The sequence below is a fragment of the Nomascus leucogenys genome, chromosome 8, assembly GCF_006542625.1.
Source record: "Nomascus leucogenys isolate Asia chromosome 8, Asia_NLE_v1, whole genome shotgun sequence".
NCBI classification, from domain to species: domain Eukaryota; kingdom Metazoa; phylum Chordata; class Mammalia; order Primates; family Hylobatidae; genus Nomascus; species Nomascus leucogenys.
This window is the reverse complement of record NC_044388.1, coordinates 12326047-12343425: the sequence shown is the minus strand read 5'-3', so window position 1 is coordinate 12343425 and position 17379 is coordinate 12326047. Positions and strand designations below refer to the sequence as shown.

Sequence of the window (17379 nt, the reverse complement as noted above, 5' to 3'; positions counted from 1 at the left end):
TACGTTTGGGGTGAGGCAGTGAAAGCAGAGGTGCTAAAAGGCAGCTTTTGGGGCTTCCTGATATTGCAGACCCACGGGGGCCAGGAGAATGTAATGAACAGGTGCTCTGGACACCGCATGGCCCATGCAGAACAAACAGCCACTGTCCCCTGGGCATCTGCTCTGCCATGGCTTGCACATGTTTTCTCTAATCTTCTCTTCCCCCCGCAGGGGAGGGGCTTCACTCCCTTCTTACGGGTGGGGTTCTTGAGGCACTGAGGAGGTCAGGAACATGCTAGCATTCTGAGCCATGATTTGGCTCCCCTTGGGTCATACATAAGGTCGACTGTTGCCTGCAGGTCAAGACACCTCTTTTTCCTTCCAGTTCATGGTGTACGAAGTCCCTGGACAGGACCTGGAGGTAGACCTGTATGATGAGGATACCGACAGGGATGACTTCCTCGGCAGGTGAGGAGGAGGGCGCACAGCTGGGCCTGGAGGCAGCCTTCCCTCCCTTCAGGGTGCTGGGCTAGATACCCTGCTCCTACCACTTAATGACTAGCAACCCTCTCTGGTCACCCTGACATGGTGACTGTGCCAGGCAACCTGCCTCACCATTCTACATTCCTACCACAAACCTTCCCAGATGTCTCCCAAGTGCCCAGCCCTGACCTAGGCCCTGGGGGGTATAGAGAGGACCCCAAGATTTCTATATTATGGCTCTGCTTTCTGTCTTCCTGATAATGTACCAAGTTCCCATTTGGAGTAGTAGACAAGGCTGGCATGGATGGCCAGATGCTCAGTCCCAAGGAACCCTGGGCCATGCTCTAGGGGGTAGAACCCAGCCCTTCAGGAGTATGAGAGGACGAAAATGATCAGGGTGGGGCTGGCTATCAAAATTTAAAACTAACATGTATTTTGGTCCAGCAGTCCCACTTCCAGGATCTCCTATAAAATAAAAGCCCTAGTATCTGAAATGTTTATTGTAGAACTATCCATAGAAGAAAAACAACACCCCCATCCCCTAAATGAATATCTAACCTCAAAGAACACTGGCTGAATGTTTGAATAAATTTTCCATTGCCAAACTACAGAATATTCTGCAGCTCTGAAAAACAAGTGGAATCTCTGTATTAACCTGGAGGTGTGACACCCATTATGAAGTGGGGGAGAGCAGCTGGGCATAACATGTCATTTGAGTCATCATCTGGGAGAGGAACCTTGAATGCATATTTTTGTATGTGTTCATGTTAGCAGAGAAAGGCAGGCTGTTAACACCGCTTATCTCAGATGAAGCAGAAAAGACAAGTTTACCCAAATTTTCAGATTCCTGTGTTGTTTAGCTTGTTTCCAAAATCATGTAATTTTGAAAAGTAGAAACAAAACAAACTGGGAGGGGCACAATCTGACAGTTTCAGAAACAAGCAGAATCTATGTGTATTAGCCTGGATGTTAATACGCATAGATTCACCACCAGATGTTGCTTATCATTTTTTATTTTTATCTTAATGAAAACAGTTACAATTTTTCTAATGTTGCAGATTAGAAGTGTGGCTTGTGGGTCATGCTTGATGTATTAATAACTGATTTCAGGTGTGTTTTGAGCTTAAGCACGTTTCTTAGTTATATAGAATTACATTTTCCCCTCTGGCTGTCAGGACCTTCTGGTTGGGCTTGGCTCAGGGTGAGTGAGGGGCAAGCTGAGGTGTGGGTGTTACCTCCTCTCACACACACATGCTGTGTTAGTCCACATTTTGTTGCTATAAAGGATACCGGAGGCCAGGTAATTTATAAAGAAAAGAGGCTTTTCTGGCTCATGGTTCTGCTGTACATGAAGCACAGTGCCAGCATTTATTTACTCAGGGCAGAAGGTGAAGGGGGATCAGGTATGTCACATGGCAAGAGAGGGAGCAAGAGGAGTGAGGATGTCGCAGCTTCTTTTTAACAACCAGATCTTGCATGAGCTCATTACTGTGGGGAGGGCACCAAGCCATTCATGAGGGATCTGCCCCCATGACCCAAACACCTCTCCCTAGGCCCCGCCCACCTTTAACATTGGGGATCCATTTCAACATGAGATTTGGAGGGGAAGGACATCACATGCCAACTATACTTTCCCTTGTAGGGCACCTGGGGTAGATTTGGAAATGAAGGAGCATTTGGGGTTATTAACATGACTGTGAGAGGTGGTACCTCTGGCATTTAAAGGGCACAGGACCAGGAGGCCAAATTCCTGCAATGCATGGGTAGTTTTGCACAATGAAGAATCATCCCACTCAAAATGCTAGTCGCACTGTCATTGAGAAATCCAGAGGTGATGTGTCCAGCAGCCTCTGCTTGTCCCCTCTGGGGATGGGAGCCCCCTTCCTCCCCAAGTAGCACACCCAGTGGGAGCAGCCCTGATGGTAGTTAGTCCTTCCTTCACTCGAGCTGATGCTGGTCTCCCATTGGTTCCTTGGGGTAAGATCCTCTGTCTTAATGGCCACACTCAGATATCTGAAAACAAAGTCCAGTGTGGGCCTCCATGCCCTTCGCTGCTTTCTTCCTCTGAGCTGACCCAATCCCCTCTCCCTATATATTCCAGCCTGCAGATCTGCCTTGAAGATGTCATGACCAAGAGAGTGGTGGATGAGGTACAGTTGGTGCTTGCAACCCTCGGGGGAGTTTCAAGGTAGCCCTTTCCTGTGGACAGCTCCAGCAGCTTGCTTCAGCCCAGCTATTCCTATGCTGTGGTCCCCCTCTGTGCTAGGCTGCACACATGTCCATCCTCAGGGCAAGAGCTGGATGACACAGATTGCTCCAGGGTATTCTCCAGGGCCCCGGCTGGAAGAAGTTTCCCTGGGAAATACCCACAGATTAAGGACCCCAGCAGGGGACAGTCACATTATAGGGGAGGGCAGGCTGGGCCTGGGATTTTTTTAATCCCACAGTGTAGCACTTCTGTCTTCCTCTAACTACATCTCCCAGTCCCTCTGAGCCCAGAGCATACCCTGTCTGGGCTGGTCCACCTTTTCCCATACTAGGACGGGTTTCCCTGTCCCTACTAGGACACCAAGTCTCAGGACTGGGCTACCCAGAGAGCATCAGTAGCATCTCCCTGGCCCTTTTCCCTGAGCTTTCTGCCCCTACTCCACAGTGGTTTGTCCTGAATGACACAACCAGCGGGCGGCTGCACCTGCGGCTGGAGTGGCTTTCATTGCTTACTGACCAAGAAGCTCTGACTGAGGTGAGTGTGGGGTGTCAAGGGCTCCCTAGCAGAAAGGTGGAGGAGCACACGTGCCAGATGTGTGCAGGTGGAGGGAGGGAGATGATGCCCTGTTCTTGCTCACCTCCTGAAGAACATGTCACTCAGCCCATCTCCACACAGGGCAGCTCCTGATGGCTCTCAGCAAATGTCCTCTGAGCATTTCCATCATCTTTAGATGATGGGGTCCTTAGAACTCTGTCAATGCCTGTCCTCCCAGTTCATAGGGAAATCCACTCAGTGTCTAACTTGAATCTGTCATGCACCAGTTATATCCTTAACCTCAACAAAAGGCTAGGTTGTGAGAGGTCGTCTGGCAGCTAGTCTGGAGTGTGAAGGCTAGCTGGCTTTCTTCTGCCATGAGTAGGCTTCTCCAAAATCAGTCTTTCTGTCCTGCTGCTAGGAGTACCCAGTGAGGGTCTGTGTCTGTTTGCAGGACCATGGTGGCCTTTCCACTGCCATTCTCGTGGTCTTCTTGGAGAGTGCCTGCAACTTGCCGGTAAGTGATGACATGTCCAGAGTGTCACACACAAGCAACAAAGTGCCCATCACTTTCAAATTGTCCTGTGTTGCTTTAACCCGGTTATTCCTGTGCTGTAGAGAAACCCTTTTGACTACCTGAATGGTGAATATCAAGCCAAAAAACTCTCCAGGTTTGCCAGAGTGAGTATGTGGCTAAAAACTCCAGGGAGGGCAAATCACAGCTTCTCTCCCCAGAGTAACCACAACCCCATGTCTTCTGGGCCACAGTCTGTGCACACACAGCCTGGGGATAACAAGAGGTGCTGATTGTGGAGTCTACTGTGTGCCAGGCACTAGGCTTGGCAACTCATCCCCCACATTTGTTATCCCTGAGTCTCATGATGACTGTGTCATTCATTTTTATTATCATTTTTTGGGTCACACAGCTAAGAGAAGGAGCCAGATTCCACTCTGTTGTCATAGCCCCAGGGAACAAGAGCCTGTGCCTGGCCAGGCCCAGCTCTGGCTTCTGGTCTTTTAACTTGGAACTGCTTTCTGGGGTCGGTCCTGTCCTGGGGCTTGCACAGTAATGACAGCCCAGGGGGACTGGGGCATTAGAGTAGCTTTCTCTCAAAGAGAAGTAACTGGGTGGCCCCAGTTCCCCCAGATGCTCCTGGGGGTTGGGGGTAGGACTGTCTCAAGCTGATACTGACTATGCCACCTTCACTGTTATGGATTTGATTCCTCACAGAACAAGGTCAGCAAAGACCCTTCTTCCTATGTCAAACTATCTGTAGGCAAGAAGACACATACGAGTAAGGTAAGACAGCTTGGTGTGTAGCCCTGGGGTAAGGAAACAAGGACCAGCCCTTCTCAGGGAGAGAGGCAAAAGGGAGGGGAATTAACTTATGGTGAATGCCTAGTAGGCACTTGATGTTATTTAGTCTTCAGAATAACCTCACAAAATAGTTTTATAATTCAAGAATCTGAGGATCAGAGATAAATGACTTGACCAAGGACACAGACCTAGGGTTCAAGCTTGGGCATGGTTCTGAAGCCCGTGTCCCTTCCACCAATCATGAATTTTCTCAGTCCAGCAGCAGAAATCCTGTTGGCCTGTCCTCTCCTGAAGTGAGCTCTAAGGCCAATATAATTTTCAGCTCCCCTGTAAAACTTCCTGGCAAACCACTCCCTGCCTTTGAGTGTGGTTGTCCCATCCTAGTGCCTCCCACTAGCTGTAGCGTGTCTGGGTCTGATCCCAAGGCATATAGCTAAGGTTACCAATGGTACCTGGTGGCCAGAGTGATAGCAGAGGGTGCCAGTATCCAGCTCTGCCCAACGTAACCCTTCAATGATCTCTCCCTCTTCTGTTCCCAGACCTGTCCCCACAACAAGGACCCTGTGTGGAGCCAGGTGTTCTCCTTCTTTGTGCACAATGTGGCCACTGAGCAGCTCCATTTGAAGGTTTGCTGGAAGAAGGGCTCTTGAAACAGAGTTAAGAGGTTTCTAAGCCAGGCGGGCTGGGAAGCTTGAAGTGCACCTTGAGCAGGTTCTCCTGGCAGTGTTTCAAGTCAGCCCCTTGTATGTGAGAGAGGACACTGAGGCCCCACAAGGCCTCATCTCCTTAAGGCTGGTGCCTGAGGTCATTGTATAGGGGGATGTGGGAGGATAAATCCTCAAGTCCCTTGACTTTCCCTGCAAAAGGGTCTTTATATTTGCTACACAGTACCCAGAGTAGCCTGTGCTAGAATCTACACAGGACATTAATAATGGTGCACTTTAAAAGATACATATTTAATCTTCACAAAAGATCTGTAGAGTAAGCAAAGAGAGGCAAAAACAATGTCTTGTCCAAGATCTCACGACCAACAAGTGGTGGAGCTGGGATCTTTTGGGGCCCTGAGCCCTGCCTGGAGAGCAGCACAGCTCATCAGTCCCCAAAGTCCCCTGGCTCTGGGCATTTAACAGACTAGCTCATACAGATCATAATTGCCTCTACTCTGAGTCACTATCTATCTTCCCTGACAGAAGATAAGGACCAGGTCTGGCGTGATCCCATTCTAGTTTTCAGAATAGGACCAGATGCCCATAGAAGCACAGTACAGACTGAAGTAAACCCAAACTTGGCTGGGGCTCAGATACTAGTAGTGGAGTGGTGGGGCTTGGTTATCCTCTTGTTTTGTGACTGGACCACTGCCCAGGTGCTTGATGATGACCAGGAGTGTGCTCTGGGAATGCTGGAGGTCCCCCTGTGCCAGATCCTCCCCTATGCTGACCTCACTCTTGAGCAGCGCTTTCAGCTGGACCACTCAGGCCTGGACAGCCTTATCTCCATGAGGCTGGTGCTTCGGGTAAATCTCTCTGGTCCCCTGGGGGAGGGGAGGAATAGAGCTCTGGCAATGGAGCAGGGTGTACTGCTCCAGCACTAAGCACCTGCTCTGTGCCTGGAAGAAGCCAGGAGATGGATTCATGTTTTTCATCAATTTTGAAATACTGAATGGGAGCGAGTCAATATTTGAAGAGATACAGGCTCTTCAAATATTGCCTCTCCTCCATTCTTCTTAAATTCCTCTTTCTAGAATTTTCTGTAATGTACCTTCTCATCTACCCTCCATGTCTCTTGACCTCAACTAAATATTTCCCATCTCTGTATTCATGGTGGTACATTCTAATTCTCTCAGAGCTATCTTCCAGGCCACTAATTCTTTGGCTATGCCTAGTTTGCTGTTTAACCTGCTCATGGTTTTCTCAATGGTGATTTTTCATTTCTATCTTTTCCAAATCTATTTGGTATTTTCTCATAGAATTTTATTATCTTCTCACGTTTATATTCCATCTTTGGTCATTTGAAAATATGTTACAATATATTAATATGTAAGTTCTATTATTTGAAGATCTTGGGAGTTAAATTTTGATGTTTGTTTGTTTTGTCTGTTGATGCTTTTTGATGGCGACTCATTTCTGTTTTATAACTTGGATTGCAAACATATGTTCAGTGTTCCTTTATGACCTGGATTGAGGTTGTTCTCTTCCAGGGAGCTTCTGCTTTTGCTGCAGCTCAGTACCTCAGGTGCATTACAAACCTGAGTCCATTTTTATGTATATTTCTTAACTTTGGGTTTCAAGATCCCACAGGTAGCTCATATTTATACTCAAAATTCATCTGAGGACAGGCCTATGAGGTGCCCTGTTATTAGGAAAGACTTTGTCCCCTCAACCAGACTACAGGCTGTGACAAACACATGTTCTTGTCATTAGTCTTTGCCAGTAGGCAGAATAATTTTTAGCCTAAACTACTTTTTAAACTAAAGAGATCCCACCTTCATGGGTCTTCCCTTCAGCTCCTAGCCTCTTCTAACTCCCTGAATTCCAAGGTTGATATTCAACCCTAGGAAAGCTTAACTTTTATTTTTCAGATTTTTTCTTTTTTTAACAGAATTATCCTTATTTTCTTGTGAATTTGGCTATGCATTTCAAAGGATGTTTGCTTCATTTTATTTGGCATTTCTAACAAGTTTTTCAGAATATTTGGAATACCGTATGTATTACTGGAAATGGAAGTTCCCTAGGAAGGGTCTTTATAATTCACAACTGAGGGGAAAGGGGGAATGGGAAACAATGGCTGAGGTTGTGGAAGTGGTGACTCAGCTCATAAGCCACCCTGTTATCTGCTTGCAGTTCCTGCAAGTGGAGGAACGAGAGCTGGGGAGCCCATACACAGGACCTGAAGCCCTAAAGAAAGGCCCTCTGCTCATCAAGAAAGTGGCTACCAACCAGGGTCCCAAAGCCCAACCTCAGGAAGAAGGCCCTACAGATTTGCCATGTACCCCAGACCCTGCTTCTGATACTAAGGACGCATCCAGGAGTACCACAACCACCACCAGTACTACCACCGTTGCCACTGAGCCCACACCCCAAGAGACAGGTCCAGAGCCTAAAGGCAAGGACAGTGCCAAAAGGTTCTGTGAGCCTGTGGGGGAGAAGAGTCCAGCCACCATCTTCCTGACTGTCCCAGGTCCCCACTCTCCAGGGCCCATCAAGTCACCCAGACCCATGAAATGCCCTGCCTCCCCATTCGAATGGCCGCCCAAGAGGCTGGCTCCCAGCATGTCCTCGCTCAACTCCTTGGCCTCTTCTTGCTTTGACCTGGCAGATATCAGCCTCAACATTGAGTATGCACCTCTCTGCTTAATCTTTTCTAAAATCGCCTGTATGAAAAATACCTCGCTGGATGGAAAAGTAGATATGAACTTACATTTCTGTGCAAATTGTTTTTTTACAAAATACCTTCCTAAGAGGCAGCATGGTGTGGTAGAAAGAACACAGGACAAGGGAGAGAGAGCCAAACAGGCTGTTTATGGCTCTAGCTGCGTACTGACTATAAAATAGATGCTGGACTCTGGTTGGTAAGGTCCCTTCCAGCAGAACCATTGAGTTATACTGGGATGACATGGAAAGCTTAATATGTAGAATTATGTAATAAATGGCTGTCATTTATGAAGGGTTTACTATGGGCTTAGCATGTTACCTGATTTAATTCAACCTTCACAGTAACCCTACAAGATGGAACTATCATAAGTTTAATAAATTCATTCAAGGTCCCAAAAGGAATCATGATACAAAGGCGGATCCCACTTCATGGTTCCCATTCTTCCTACTATGAAGTAGGATAATTATACATGAATGCTGGATGGAACTGAATTCCAACTGAAAGTAAACTCACTGCGAATTATTATCCTACATGGCTCTATGCTCCTCAAGCAGGAATGCTTCTTTGTCTTTGCGGGTGGGGGAAGAGGGCCAATGGTTGTTATGGCGAGAGAAGTGATGGGCTCTTTCTTTACAGAGGTGGGGACCTCAGGCGACGGCAGCTGGGCGAGATTCAGCTCACAGTGCGCTATGTGTGTCTGCGGCGCTGCCTCAGCGTGCTAATCAATGGCTGCAGGTAAAGGGATTCTAGGGCCAGGGAGGTCCTTTGGGAGCATCAGGTGACCATAAATCACAGTAGGGACACTCAGAGCAATGAAAAGGCACATAGTCCCAAGATAAATAACACTTTGGGGGAAAAAATGAGATTTGAAGGCCTGAACACTGTAATCAAGTCCTCAAAGGGGCACTTTGGCCATCATTCTTCAGTGGTGCTGATAAGCTCAAGAGCCAAGGGCTTTGCTCAGACGCAACCACTGCAAGACTGTCTGGAGTGGCTGGTAGCCAGTACATTTTCCAAGTGAGAATCTCAAACTTCCCTTAGAAGGAAAGTACTTGCTCTACTCCAAGCGTTATAAAGATGCATGGAGTAGTATCAAAACCATGCATCTGATATTTTGTCCTCTAAATTCTACAGACTATTACTTTTGATCATCAGGACCGCTGAGCATTTTTATCCTCAAGCGTATCTAATGCTGAATGGCTAATATAGCCTTCTCTCAAATGAGTATTTTCAGTGTTTGAAAACCAGGGCCCTTTTTTTTTTCCCTAATGTTTTTGACACCAAATCAGAAACCTAACACCATGTACCACCAGTGGAGCTGATCCCTACGTCCGTGTCTACTTGTTGCCAGAAAGGAAGTGGGCATGTCGTAAGAAGACTTCAGTGAAGCGGAAGACCTTGGAACCCCTGTTTGATGAGACGTAAGTGGGCTGGTGGCCTGTCTAGAGTGCCTCACCCATTCAAGTATTTGCCAAGTACCTGTTTTGTTGCCTGGCAGCCTGCCAGATGCTGGAAGGGGCTATGGCTGAACAAGACAACATAGTCTATGACTTCATGAAGCTTCTGTTCTTTCGTGGGAAAAATGGAGTGCCAGAGAAGTTTATCAAAATGGCCACCTACACTTACTGCTCATAGAGGCTAAAGTGTTCCTGAATATGGAATGTTCCCTACTCTTTCTGTTTAAATGAAGTCTCTCTGGTAGTAAAAAGATTTGAATGTTCAAATATTTTTTTGATCTGTTTTAATTCCAGCAGTTAAACATTCCTTGAGCCTGAGGACCTAAAATTTCCTCTAAAGCTTGAAGCTCTTTGGCCTGTCTTCCCTCCTGCAACAAAACATAGGTGATGTTTTGTTCTCCACAAAGGCTTGTCCACCTGTGTCCTTGGGGACAAGGGTGACTCTAATCACATTAATTGCTTTTGATGGGCCAGTGGTGGCAAGTCTTATCCCAAATATTTTTATTCTTAGAAGTCTGAATCTCATCAGCGTGTACCTTCTGCTTCAGGGTTCTAAAAAGACATTTCTAGCCAGCTTAGGAAAATACTACATCTCATAATTTTCCTGCCCAATAACTTTTTTAAAAAGGGTTACACTGAGTCCTCTTTGGGCCATGTCTAAGAACTATTATGTTCCTTCAAGAGCTACACTTTAGAGTTCATCAGTATCAAGAAAAGGGTATGACGAAGAGAGACTGTTCATTCAACATTTACTGAATGCTTTGTGCCAGGCAGCATCCTATACTCTAGAGCCACACAAGACATTTTGCCCTCAAAGGGAGCTCTGACATAATTATAAAAAGATGTCAAAATTGTGGTGTGGTAGCTACTACGTGGCTAAGGGATTAAAAAAAATTATGTGGAAATATACGAGGGAAGAGGTTTAACATTTGACTTTTGTGACAAACCTAAATCTGTTACTAATTCTAAGTATGACAGCAAGATAAGCCTGGACTACCTGGAAGGCAACCTCCACCCTAAAAATAAACCTAAAAGTAAGAGGTTTCCTCTGCCTTACTCCATAGGAGGTGGCCACTATTTTCCATGCAACTGCAGCAAACCTAACTAACTGTTCAGTGTTCTAGCCCTTAGCTGGTAAGAAAAAAACTGAGAAGGGGTTTGAGGTGGTCCTATGAATAGGTACTGTTCAGAGTGAGGAGGGCCAGCTAAAAGAGTGGTAGCCAGGGGCGGGGGTGGTGGCTCATGCCTGTAATCCCAGCACTTTGGGAGGCCACAGCACGCAGATTATCTGAGGTCGGGAGTTTGGGACCAGCCTGACCAACATGGTGAAACCCCATCTCTACTAAAAACACAAAAAATTAGCCAGGTGTGGTGGTGCATGCCTGTAATCCCAGCTACTCGGGAGGCTGAGGCGGAAGAATTGATTGAACTCAGGAGGCAGAGGTTGCAGTGAGCCAAGATCGTGCCTTTGCACTCCAGCCTGGGCGACACAGCGAAACTCCGTCTCAAAAAAAAAGAGGGGTAGCAAGGGTAGAATTGGAGAAAAGATAGATGCAAAGTAAGCCACAGCAGTCTGAGGCACTTGTAAGCAAACAGCCTCTTAATACTTCTGGGTTTTGTGAACAACACTGGACGGTAATTATCTGTAATAATGATATTATCTGTAATAATGATACATTGTGAGTAGTTATGAGCCAGTCCTGCTCTAGGTGCTCCTAATAGTCTGTACCTTCTGTTTTAGTAGGGAAATGGATGAAGCACTTTAGATTTTCAAGAAAACTGAATGAAATGCATAATTCTCACTTCCTTTTTGCTTCCTAAAGATTTGAATTTTTTGTTTCCATGGAAGAAGTAAAGAAGAGGTCACTAGACGTTGCAGTGAAAAATAGTAGACCACTTGGCTCACACAGAAGAAAGGAGTTAGGAAAAGTAAGTACAAGAGATATTTGATATACCAAGGAGATTATGATCAATTCACCTTATCCCAATTTCTTTCCTTAATGCAGTGTTTTGGAGGGGAACTAATTATTTGTGATTATGTAGGTACTGATTGACTTATCAAAAGAAGATCTGATTAAGGGCTTTTCACAATGGTAAGTGTGCCCTTTCATTCATTTTATCACTGTTATCCTGCTATTCAAGACAGTTTTCCCTTTTCAGTACTGTTTCAGCTCCCTTGGTTATCAAGAAGGGAGGGAGATGAACACCTTTATTTAAGGCTTTACTGCCTGCAGATCTCACTGATACCCTAAAAGACACCTGTAAACTCTAGCCTTAACCCTGAACCCTCGCTGGCCAACTTACAGAGAGACAGGTTCTGCTGGTCTTACAGAGGCCCAGGCAGGCAGGACTAGGCAGTTTGTGCTGTTACCACAACATACTGTCATTACTAACATTAAGTCCAAACCTAACTGTCTTACAGGTATGAGCTGACTCCAAATGGACAGCCCAGAAGCTGATGATAATCCTTATCACTCACCTTTATATTAAAATGTATATATGTATATATTTTTTTCCTTTGGATCACTTACATCAAATATATGTATATTTTGTCATTTAAATCAGAACAACCACTTGAAATTATATACCTATAATTCTTGTGTGGAATTTAACTCCATGACCGAATATAGCATAAGGAAGAGGTTATTTAAAAGCAAGAACTACGTTTTTTGGTTGGTTTTTTTGTTCAAGTCCAGAAAGAAATGTTATATTTGTGCCTACTAAATTATCCAAACCTCAGTGTTTATATACATAAACAAGTGCCACTTTTTAGTAGGTAATTATATACCATCTGATTTAGGACTTACCTGAATGTAGGTACCAGAAAGTGTCCTGCCCTTGGCATAGGGGCTGGGGGAGGTCTGATTCTGGAGCCACTACCAGAATTCCTGGGCAGTGACTGGCCAAAGGGAAGTCACTTTTTTATGGAAATAGAAAGTGACCCAACTCAAAACTGCCAAGAGCTAACACTGCCAAAGCCCTTCTGGCTGCCACCTGTGGTACTTGTATGCCTAGAGATTTGTTCTTTTATTTGACCTGGAGCTAAAAATGTATTTCCCTACTGGCAAAAACGTTATACTGATATACTTAAATATCTTGAGTTAAATACTCTAGTGTAGTCTAAGGGCCAAACTCCAGCATGTAGCATTATTTCCATAGGAAAATGCAAACCAAGTTCCAAACCCAGGTCTATGTCTGACTCTCATAGCAAAGCACTGGAGACTGCTGAAGAGTGTCACCATCAGAGAAAAGGAAGCTATCAGATAAGTTTAGGCTATTCAACTTTTCTAAAGAGATGGTTGGTTCACCTAAATAACATGTTAAAAGCAAAATATGTAAATTATATACTTAAACAAGCATGTCTTTTACATTTCAGACTTTACAAGACCAAATATACTTCTCATCCCCTCTAACATTCCTGGACCTCCTCTTCTCTCTTACCAACTCAGACGACACTACCTGCCGTCAGTTTTCTGTCTCTGCCTCTGCCTTCACTGCCACTTTTCTGAAGCAGGGCAACATTCGAGAACAAAGTTTTTGTCATGTTACTCTTATTCCAGTTTTCTGCCACCTTATTCACACGCAGATGTTCTATTCCAGAATCGTCCAAATACTATGCTCTGCCGACTCAAGTCCTGTCTCAAACCTATTTCCTCTATTAAGTAAGTCAATCCATAGTGAAATGGCCTCTTCCCACGGCCTGTAGCATTTACTGTTGATACTGAGTATTTTCCATTTTAATAGTTCCCAGCCTTTATAACACTAAGTTTTAAGAAATGTTGATTAGGCACCTGCTAAGGTTACATGCTAAGCAGCTACTTATATTGTATTTGTTATTTAATATTTGTTTACTCTCCAGTTGAACAGTAGGGAACAATTCCAGCTACTTGAATTGTTTTTCACCCTCACCATCCAAGACTGTGTTAAGTACATAGAAGATGCATGGTGAAATTTGTTTCTGCTGAGGTTTCTATTTTAAATGGCAAATTCTCATAATGTAGCATTGATGCCTACCCTGTCTACCTCATGATGGCATTCTAATTGCTCCCTAAATAGACAAGTGCCTTGAAAATGGAGAAGCACCAGAGAAATAAGGGAATGTATCATATGTACATCAAAACATTAGCACCCCTAAAACAGCTAATCAAAATGGCAGATAAGTGAAAACCTACCCCTCTTCTTCCAAACTTAAACCACAAACATTTATTTTAAACATGGTCAATTGAACCGTTTTTACCTGTGTCAGGCAACACAGGTAAATACCTGGTGATGGTCTGAAGAGGAGTTAAAATGTTGAAGGGAACCAGAATTTTAGTACACACCAGACAGGAGGCAAGGTTATATAGGCACTGTGTGAGGGGCAGGGAGCCTGAAAAGTTGTTAATACCTTGGCTGCCACTGAGGACAAGAATTGGTTTTCAGCAGTGGGTGGAAACAATCAGCTAATAATGCAGGAGCACAGGGTCTGAAGTTAACATCAACTTGGTGCAGAAACCCCCAAACCTAGGACGGAATGTGAATATTGGTTTAGAACCTGGAATCCTGTGAAGCCTTGATGGAGGCAACCATAAAATTGGCCCCACAGGGTTGCCACTCCCATCCAGGGCACATGTGTGACAGCTGCAGCAGATGGCTGTCACTAAAGGGAAACTCACGGGCAAAAATTATGAAGCAAAACAAAAACAGACTTTTAAAAAAATATAAAGTGCACAGGAATATCAAACTGAAAAATAGCCATAGATAATATTTCAGCAAGAAGGAAAATGTACCAGTAAGGCAGAAATAGCATGTGAGAAGCAGTGGAGAGCAAAGAAATCCATAAAATATTTTTGATTGTTCACAAGATATAAACAAATAACCAAAGATTTTTGCAAGGGTTCAGAAACATAGTAGAACTAAAATGCTAGTACTAACAACTAAGAAGGGGCAGCTAGGCTGATTCAGAAGAAAGTATTCAAGACCATATCTTATTTAGGAAGCTAAAGATACTTATCTTAAAAATATAACTCTGTGTGAGTCAGTAACTAATTCATTACCTCTCAGCTTCAAATTGACGTCTGTCTCCTTTGCTCCTTTCCTGGCAGGCTTGATGTTTGGCTTTGCCAATAGGGGGCGATGGAAGGACACGCTATAGCAGGAAGAAGGGGCTTTTCTTCTGATGTTTTCCATGGCTGCTAGCTAATTGGCATATAGAGCTGTTCTCAATCATCTAAGTACCCCACAGTTTACCCTTGGCTCATGCCCCAAGAACCATGGCATTCATGTTTTATCAGCAGGCAACACCTTTTGGCAAGTTTCTTAGCCACAAGTGAGTTGCATGGTCCTATGGCTGCCAGAGGAAGTCTAAATCTCAGCCTGGTAGGGAGGCACTTAGTTTCTAACTTCCTTTCTTGTTCACTCTCCCTTACCCCTGGGGGGGAAGGATCTGCATCCCGAAGTTGATATTCTGTATCCCCTAGAGTCCACTTCTACCCCATTTAGTAGTAAATACAAGAATTGCTAACTAGTAAAAGGTGGTTAAATTTTTCATGTTTGGTTACCTGTGCAATGTCGTTTCTGTCTCCTAAGTATGTATTCAAAATTGCAAGATAACTATGAAAATAGAGTAATAGCAGAAAGCCAATAAAGTTGATATATAAAACTTCCAAATTAGCAGTGAAGAAAAGGTTATAAAGAAAAATCAACCCTGCAAAAAGTAGGAGGGGAAAGCAAAGAAAGACATAATTAGACAATACAAAAGATGGTCAAGAGACTTCTAAATATATTTGTAATTACAATAAACACTATTAAAATCTAGAATATCAAATGAAATAAAAGTAAAAAGCAGTTATATGCTGTTTATAAGAGGTTCACATCAAACAGAAATGTTGAAAGTAAAAAGATTAAAAGATCCATCCAAGAATCATTTAGATTTCTATTAATGGCAGCAAACATATTAAGAAACAGATGCTCCCTATTGCCACTTCTATTCAACAATGTATTGCAGCCTGAGTAATAGGGCAAAAATAGGTACATCTAACCAAAACTTCTATGTGCAGATGATATGATCATGAGCATGAAATCCAAGATAATCTAAATTGCTAGAATTAACCAGAAAGTCTTCAGCAAGCTTGCTTGATATAATGTTAAAAAAAATGTAGTTCTGTTCCCTAAGAGAAAATAAGTGCATAAAAATATCAATATATATGAATACATTCAACAACCCCTATAAGAAAACTAAAACTTTTTAAATAAATGTTAAAGTAAACCTAAAATGGAGAGCTATGCCATGTTTGAGGTTGGAAAACCCAACAAATGCCATTTCTCTCCAAATTAATCTATATGTTTAATGAAAGCCCAATAAATCAACAGGTTGTGTGTGTAACTTGATAAGCAGATTCAATGTACGCAGAACTACAAAGGGTAGAAAGCCGCCTACTCAACGCCAAGGTTCAGTTTCAAGCTGTAATAACTAAGACAGAATGGTACTAGTGCAGGGAGCCAACTGGGCCAAAAGAACAGAAAAGAGCCCAGAAACAGACCCATTCACATATAGATACTCAATTTATGACAGAGGTAGCACTGTGAACAAAGGGAAAAGATAGACTTTTCAATAAAAGGTGCTGGGACAATTGGATATTCATGTGCGAAAATATGAAATGGTCCTTTACTCATATCACATTCAAAAATCAATCAACTCCAGTTATATTAGACTGTGTAAAGCAAAACTATACAGCTGTTAAGGTAATATAGGAGAATAATTTCACAACTTGTGACTAAGGCAAGATTTCATAACACGCAAAGAACACTAACTAAAAGACCACACATCTCTCCATGAAAATTAGGTACTTCTATTCATAAAAATAAATTATAGGCTGGTGTGGCGGCACACACTTGTAGTCCCAACTACTTGGAAGGCTGAGGTGGGAGGGATCACTTGAGCCCAGGTGTTCAAGGCCAGCCTGGGCAACACAGTGAGATCCCATCTCTTTTTTTTTTGAGATGGAGTCTTGCTGTCACTCCAGCTGGAGTGCAGTGGCATGATCTCAGCTCACTGCAACCTCCACTTCCCGGGTTCAACTGATTTTCCTGCCTCAGCCTCCTGAGTAGCTGGGACTACAGGCACGTGCCACCATGCCAGGCTAATTTTTTGTATTTTTAGCAGAGACGGGGTTTCACTGTGTTGGCCAAGATGGTCTCAATCTCCTGACCTCGTGATCCGCCCGCCTCGGCCTCCCAAAGTGCTGGGATTACAGGCGTGAGCCACCACGCCTGGCCGAGATCACATCTCTTTAAAAAAAAAAAAAAAAGAAACACTATGGGAGGGCTGGACACAGTGGCTCACACCTGTAATCTCAGCACTTTGGGAGGTCGAGGCAGGCAGATCACGAGGTGGGGAGATGGAGACCATCCTGGCTAACACAGTGAAACCCCGCCTCTGCTAAAAATACAAAAAATTAGCCAGGCATGGTGGCACGCGCCTGTAGTCCCAGCTACTCAGGAGGCTGAGGCAGGATAATCACCTGAACCTGGGAGGCGGAGGTTGCAGTGAGCTGAGATCCTGCCACTGCATGTCTCAAAAAACAAAAAACAACAACAACAAAAAATACTGTGGGAAAATGGAAAGACAGGTCGCAGAATGGAAGAAGACATTTGTAACACATATAACTGTCAAAGGGCCCATGTCCAGAATATATAAGTAACTTTTACAAATTACTAAGTCAATCCAATAGAAAAATGGGCAAAAGACACAGAAGCACTTCAGAAATGACACACAAAAGTCCAATAAACAAATGAAAAGTTGCTTAACTTCATTAGTGATCAGGGAAATAAATATTAAAACGACAATAATAGCTCTATACATTGGCATAAAGGATGTGGAAAAGTGGGAGGTTTCATACATTGCTGTGGGAGGAGTATAAATGGGTACAACCACTTTGGAAAATAGTTTTGCATTTTTCTCCTAAAGTTGAAGATAACATTCCCTACCAAAGTCACCACTCTGTACACCTCCGGAAGCTTCATTCACGTCGTTATCTATAGAAATG

The 17379-nt window shown here is 44.0% G+C and overlaps 1 protein-coding gene across 2 annotated transcripts in view; it reads left to right on the top strand.

Moving 5' to 3' along the window:
• ESYT3 (extended synaptotagmin 3) overlaps positions 1–15847 on the top strand; it is a 48644-nt gene extending 32797 nt beyond the window's left edge. The window contains exons 10-24 of one of the 2 annotated variants that reach the window (XM_030816757.1): positions 365–447; positions 2564–2612; positions 3116–3205; positions 3660–3722; positions 3824–3886; positions 4437–4505; positions 5063–5149; positions 5887–6036; positions 7364–7857; positions 8532–8630; positions 9185–9316; positions 11176–11281; positions 11396–11445; positions 11775–11845; positions 12729–15847. In XM_030816757.1, the coding sequence (XP_030672617.1) occupies positions 365–447; positions 2564–2612; positions 3116–3205; positions 3660–3722; positions 3824–3886; positions 4437–4505; positions 5063–5149; positions 5887–6036; positions 7364–7857; positions 8532–8630; positions 9185–9316; positions 11176–11281; positions 11396–11445; positions 11775–11811 (1572 nt within the window). In that variant the 3' untranslated portion in view covers positions 11812–11845; positions 12729–15847. The remainder of the gene's footprint in view (positions 1–364; positions 448–2563; positions 2613–3115; positions 3206–3659; positions 3723–3823; positions 3887–4436; positions 4506–5062; positions 5150–5886; positions 6037–7363; positions 7858–8531; positions 8631–9184; positions 9317–11175; positions 11282–11395; positions 11446–11774; positions 11846–12728) is intronic. The other variant, XM_030816758.1, reaches the window with a different exon arrangement.
• Positions 15848–17379: the final 1532 nt, after the last annotated feature.